This window comes from Rhinopithecus bieti, unplaced genomic scaffold, assembly GCF_001698545.2.
Source record: "Rhinopithecus bieti isolate Rb0 unplaced genomic scaffold, ASM169854v2 scaffold_27016, whole genome shotgun sequence".
Lineage (NCBI taxonomy): Eukaryota > Metazoa > Chordata > Mammalia > Primates > Cercopithecidae > Rhinopithecus > Rhinopithecus bieti.
This window is the reverse complement of record NW_016812222.1, coordinates 990,652-997,133: the sequence shown is the minus strand read 5'-3', so window position 1 is coordinate 997,133 and position 6,482 is coordinate 990,652. Positions and strand designations below refer to the sequence as shown.

General features: G+C 56.0%; 1 protein-coding gene across 1 annotated transcript in view; it reads right to left on the bottom strand.

Moving 5' to 3' along the window:
• Positions 1–6,385, bottom strand: part of SCRT2 (scratch family transcriptional repressor 2) — a 14,623-nt gene extending 8,238 nt beyond the window's left edge. The window contains exon 1 of the mRNA XM_017895690.1: positions 6,235–6,385. Coding sequence (XP_017751179.1) covers positions 6,235–6,367 — 133 coding nt within the window. The 5' untranslated portion in view covers positions 6,368–6,385. The remainder of the gene's footprint in view (positions 1–6,234) is intronic.
• Between the last annotated feature and the right edge of the window lie 97 nt (positions 6,386–6,482).

The window sequence follows — 6,482 nt, the reverse complement described above, 5'->3', positions numbered from 1 at the left end:
CGCAAACACTCCCACAGTTAGGCTGTGGTGGGGTGGGTGGGGGCATGGGGTAGTAGGGGCATGGAGAAGCTGTTGTGGAAAATGCTTCAGGCCCTTGTAAATATTTGTAAATCATACTTAATAACAGTAATGCCTATCACTTATTGAGCACTTACTTTGTGCAAGGCACCCTGCTAAATACTTTGTGCACATTAGCTCACGTCTAAGGTCACTTCCCTCCATGCCCTTGTTCTGCAGAAGCTGAAGACCAGACAAGGGCCTTGACCCACCTCAGGTCACAAAACAAGTTCTCATCAGAGCTGGGTTGGCCTCCTTTTCTTTTCTTTTCTTTTTTTCAGTCTAGGACTCCTTTCCCCAGTCTCTCCCAGACTCCCAAGGTGCCAAATTTTCTCCAGGGAATTCCTAGCCTCAGCCTCGCCTCTCTGTCCCAAAATGGGCAGAAAAAGACAGGGGCCTGGTGGTGGGCCAGCTTCCCAGGTGGCCCACTTTCCTGAGGAGGGCTGGGCCCTGCTGGGTGGTGGGGGCTGGAGGGGCTGCTGTATGGGTATATTTAGACCTGCTTCTTGCTGTGCCAGGGCCTCGGGCCTCGAGAATCAGCTCCAGCCAGCTGAGCAGAAAGCCAGGTCTGTCAGCAGCAAAGCGGGATAAAAATAGTTTCTCCTGTCTGCTCACAGAGCTGGGCAAAGGGGCTGGGTACCTCCCCCTCCCCTTATTATAGCATCTTTGTTAGCGGTTCCCTGGGCACTGGACCAGAAATGACACCCACCTCCTCCAAAGGCCTGGCAGCTGGTACATCTGCCCACGGGGAGGAGGTCCCTGAGTCCAAATGAGCAGTGGACAGAGTGAGCTCTGGCCCAACATGACCAATACTGCACGGCTTGGGGCTGATGCCCACTGACCCAGGTCCAAGAAACTTCGAGACAATTCCAAGGCTCTTCCCCACCACCCCCACCTCTTGGAATTCCCCGTATTCTGGTCTTTCCTGACTGTGACCCAATTCCTGTGGCCTACAGGGAGGTCCAGAGCTCTGCAGGAATCAATAGGAAAGATTTTTCAGGGGGGTGTGGAGATTACAGTGAGTGGCTCAGGGTCTTCAGTTGCCCATCCTGGTTGGTGGAGCTGCCTCCCGCTCCCTCGGGGGGATCTCCAGGGGGCCCTTTCTGGGCTTGCTTCCGGAGACAGGGTGTGTTGGTGCAGTGCTCCACCTCGTCTCCCGGCCTCCTACTTTCTGCTCTGCCCCCCCTCTCTCTAGAAGGCCCATTCCAAACCCCTCCCTACCCAAAGGCTGGCAGTAGACACTTCACTGCAGGGGAGTCCACAGCTGGGAAGGAGACCAAGAGGCCTGAGGGACCCCATCTCTCCTGGCAGAGGGCCTCCAGGCTGTGGGGGCCCCTAGAAACTGTAGATGTAGCACCCACCAGGGAGGTGTGACAGGGCACCCCATTTATGCTCTTGTGACTTCAGGCAAGTCATGGCCCCTCTGTGACCTCAGTTTTGCCTCTGTAGGTTGGAGTGAATCCTCCCCTGCTCCCCCTGTCCTTTGCCCACTGTGGATTTGTGTGGCCAGAGAGTGCCTTTGGGATATGTAGATTGCTGCACTGACATAAGGGACTTGGTGTACTCTCCCACCCTCCTTCAGCAATCAAAGACTGAGACTCTCTAAAGTGTGGAAGCTCAGCTCAGGACCCTCATGACCCTCTCGTAACCCCAGGCTTTAGAGGAAATCAGGGGTTCCCAGATTCCGTATCTCACGTGGGTCTTATCATTCCACACGTCCACTGAGCCCTGTTAATTCACAGGAAAATTAGATTTCTGGGTCCCTACAAGGTCAAAGCTGAAAGAGATCATATTCAACTGTTTGATATCATGAAAGGGAAACGGAGGCTGGGAGGAGAGGAGAGACTAGGCCAGGACCACCCGGAAGGCTAATGGTGAATCTAAGACTTGAACTCAGCCCAGCCTTGAGAATAGATCTGGACATGACCTTGGACTGGAAACTGGGACCCAGCGCTTTGCCCTGGACCTGTTCATAGATACTGAAATTTGAAATTGGACATGGATTTGTCCTGGATAGCAGACCTGGACCTATAACCTCAGACACTGACCTTGTACCTAGTCCTTGGGCCTGGTCCTATACCTGAAGTTTGACCTAGGCATTGGACTGGGACCTCAGATCTGTACTTGGATGATTGGACTGAATGTTAGACCTCGACCTAGACTTTGACCCTGGGCCTCTGACTTGTCTTTAACCCAGACCTTGGACCTGGACCAAGGCCAAGTTACCAGGGAAATGGGTGGTTAGAGAAGACTCAGATGGGCCTGCTGTGTGTCCATGGGCACCTCCCCAGACTTCTCTGTGCTCACTCTTCCAAAAGATTGGGGAAGCCCTTTTGCATCACTGCTCCCCAGAGGAACTTTCTGAGGTGTGGAATGGATGTGTGGCAGCTGGGGACATTGGGCCGGGCTCCCAGGCCTGGCGTGGAGCGACTACCTGGCGCCATCAGAGGGAGTGAGAGGAAGTGGGCGCTGGTTTAATGTGGTCAACTAGATAAGCCCATGGGTAGAAGTAGGAGAGTTTCCTCAGCTTGCTGGGAGAGGCTTAATGTAGCTGCAGAGGGCAGACAACTGCGTTATTGGATTGGCATTGATCCCTCATCTGCCTGAGTTGGATGCACTCTGAGAGGGCATGAGGGCAGGACAGGGTGGGGATGCAGAGGAAGGGGGGCTTGGCTCCCAGCTGGGGTTCAGAGTTAAGGTAGAGGGGAGGCAGACACTCCAAAAGACATTCTTGGCAGGGGCCCACAGAGACCACTGACATGCATATGGGTGGGCCACCTTCTCTGGGGTGGCTGAGAGTCCCAGCATCCAGGATGGGGGCTCTGGTCTGGGGAAGGCCTGGTGGAGTTGGAGGGTGAGGTTAGCAGAGGGTTAGGATGATGTGAGTTGGCATCTCCCAGAAAGACTGAGTCTGTGCTCAGAATCACCCAGGGAAGAAAAGGGGAAGGGAAAGCAGTGGAGGAGCAAGAGAGGGATCTTACAGGAGGGGACAATGAAATTAGATCGATTCCCACTTATCAGGGAGCTCTGCAGAGAGACCTGGTGCTTTCTCCATTTTGGGGGCTCCCCTTTCTTATTTAGGGGTTCTGTGGGCTTGAGGGGACCCTGGAGCACAGACACACTTGCTGCACCCTCTGCTCTGCCTGGTGGTAGAGCTGAAAGGGAGTAGGAAGGCAGAGAAGAACATTGCTCGTGTGTGTGTGTGTGTGTGTGTGTGTGTGTGTGTGTGTGTGTGTGTGTGGAGGAGGAGGAGGAGTCCTCCAGGAATTCTCCAGCATTCTCAGGCATTCCCAGAGCTGGGGTACACCTCTTTAATTTGGGGTTCTGCATCTTTATCAGCTAGGAGCATGTGGGTTCTCTGACCTCCACATTCACAAGCTCCCTCAACCCCTGCTCCCCCCACCCAGGTTTTCCTCCCTCCAGCCTCCTCCTGACCCTGCAGCCCGAGCTGCAGGAATGGCTTGTAAGAAGATCTTTCTAATAACTGGAACTATCTCCAGCCCCAGGCCTCCCCTTCCCTCCCTCCCTCCCTCCCTCCCTTCCTTGCTTCTCCTCCCTCCCTCTCCTCATCTTCCCCCCTCCTCTCTTTCTCCTTGTTTACCCAGCACACTTACACACGCTGAGAGAGAAAAACGTCGGCTCAGCAATTTTTCACACTTCCCTCAAATGCTCAGCAAGGTTATTTCCGGCAGAGCGGAGACAACGGGCCACCAGGAGCCGGCAGGCTTTCAGCAGACCCCTAGCACCCTCCACCCACCCAGGGAATAAGGGATCCCTCACTGCCCAGTCTGGCCACACCCCAGGGAGGGAAGAGGCCCCTGAAAACAGGACAAGGCAGACTTTATATTTCTAAGTCATACCTAGGCTTGGTCTCTGGCACTGACTTTCCACTGCAGACACTGCCAAGGTGGTCAGGCCACGGTGCCTGTCCTCAACATGGGGTAGCCTACTGAGACCAAAGCCAAGAAAAATGCCTGATCCCAGAAATGCCGCTACCCTCAGCCAGGTGGCGTATGTTCAGTGGAGCCCTAAGGAAAACCTGACAATGGCCTCCCAGCCTCCTGTTAGACTCTTGTGCAGGCATCTCCAGTGCTTCACACTCCATACTTGACCTTCACAGAAGCTGAGCTTGTCAAAGTTGGAAGGATGCTTAGTTTATGCCATCAAAACTTTCACTGCTGGGGAGGCTGAGGACCAGAGAAGGGAAGGCGCTTGCCCAAGGTCACACAGCAAGTGAGAGATCTAGAGCCCCGGCCTCCAAGTTTCAGGCCAGGTTTCTGGCTATCAGGATAGCCTCAGGATTCCTGAGAGGTGAGGGAGTTGGTCTGGAGCCCCATGGGGAAAGGGACAAAGACAGAGGTGGTTCTAGGGTGTTAAACCCAGTGGAACCTCTGCAGAAACACCCTGCTGGTGGCTCTGCACCCGCCCTGCTTCCCACTATTCACTCAGGGGCTCCTTTCAAAGCTGTTTTGGACTGAATTCAAGGCAAGGCATTCTCTTGCCTCCCTCCTGAAGAACAGCCTGCAGTTTTGGCTGTGAATGGGAAATTCTCTGGGCTTCTCTGGGTTTCCTCAGCTGGCCTGGGGACAGGACCAACGGGGCTTCAGGGGCTGGAATCCCAGAGCTTTGTGTCAGTCCCTTAAGGGATCCATATCCCAAGCTTGCAGATATTTCAGTTTCCACCAGCTTTGAGCACACACTCTCCAGCTTTGGCATGGCCCCAGGTCCACCCTCTGTCCTGCCAGCCCTCAGTCCAGCTCAGCCATGTCCCTGGGCTTCTGTCCTCCACCTCAAGAGGCCCTACGATCACGAAAAGAGGACAGTAGAATAAGGGACATGTGGACAGAGGAGAAGGGGTTTCTGTGAATGATCTGGGGGAGGCTAGGGGATGAGGGGCTGTAGCTGTATCCCTGATCACTCTGTAACTTCTTTGACCTTGATGAGGTCACAAAGCCCTTTGCCCCGCACTCTCTCTCTCTGCCTGGTGTGGCAGAGTGATGGAATGTGGGTGAAGTGCTTGGAAATCCCAGAGGTGGAAGCCCCCACCCTCCCAGGCTCCTGTCTTTGCCATCTCAGTTCCCCCCTCATTCTCAGCCTTTTCTTTTCTCCTCTCTCAATTTCTCTCTCCCCACCCCCATTCCCCCCCAACACACCCCAAAGCTGCCACATGTGATGTCAGATCTCTCACTACCAAAAGGATACCTCCTCTCCAGACACCTGCCCTGGTGGGGGCCATCAGGGGAGAACCCCTTTATGATCCCCTTGGTGGAGGATGGGATCCACAGAAGCAGTCTCCACTTTCCCCTGCCCTCCAGAGATCACCCTCTTCTGCACCCGAATGACCTCTCTTGTTCCTCAAACCCTTGTCCCTGCAGGAACTTATTCTGAGAAGAGATGGGAGTGTGTGTGTGTGTGTGTGTGTGTGTGTGTGTGTGTGTGTGTATGTAGTGGGGGGGGGGCTGATGAGGAGCAGCAGGGTTGGCTCTGGAGGGGGTTTGAGAAGCTGGGGATGGAGAAGAAGTGCAATCCAGGGGACCAGGAGCCACTTTGGGGGAACCCCTCCCAGAAATCCCCTCTTTCTTGCAGTCCCCAGGACAGGCCCAGCCTTTGGCAGGCATGTGGCTGAGGGTAACAAAAGAGTTATTGAGAGAGGGGGTCTGAGAGCACTTGAGTGACATCGGCAGGGGAGCAGGTTTGAAAGGAGGGAGGGCGCCCCCAGCCACCCCCAGGGAACCAACCCTGTCTCTCCAGGGACTGAACATCCAGGGCTCTTTACCTTCCCCCTCCCCAGGCAGCCAGCTTCTCTTCCTCAACTGGGGAGAGGGGACCCTCAAAACTGCCTTGTGCTTTAGTCCCCAGCACTGGCCCTTCATGAACAGACCTCTCTCTGTGTTCTCTCGCCACCCCCTCACTCTAGCCCTATTTGAGGGCCACAACTTTCAAAGTCCCGACTGGCGCGTGGCTGCGGGATGGGCCGACCCCGCGACTTTCCCTTTGTACGACCTAGCCCCTGCCCCGCCCGCACGCACGGCCCTTGGAAAGCCCGGGAGGTGCCCACGGCCAGAGATATCTCCTCCCGGGGTTTCCTGTCGCACGCGCCCCTCCTCGTGGCCCGAGTTGGGGAGGGCCCCAGCTCCCCTCGTCTCTCCTCCCAACCCCCCGCCGGGTCCCACTCACCGTTGTCCCCGGGAGGCCCCCGGGCGCCAGGCAGCACGTAGGCTGTCTCCAAGGGGTGGTAGGTGGGGGCCGGCACCCCGCTGCACTGGAAGCCGTCCCCTTTGATCTTCTTTACCAGGAAGGAGCGCGGCATGATGCGACTGGCGGGGGGCTCGGCGGGGCAGTTGCGTGGGGCCCCGGTCGGGGAGGCGGCCAGCCGGGCGCGATTGACTGTCCGCGCCGGTTTTCAGCACTGGACAGCTCCCAGC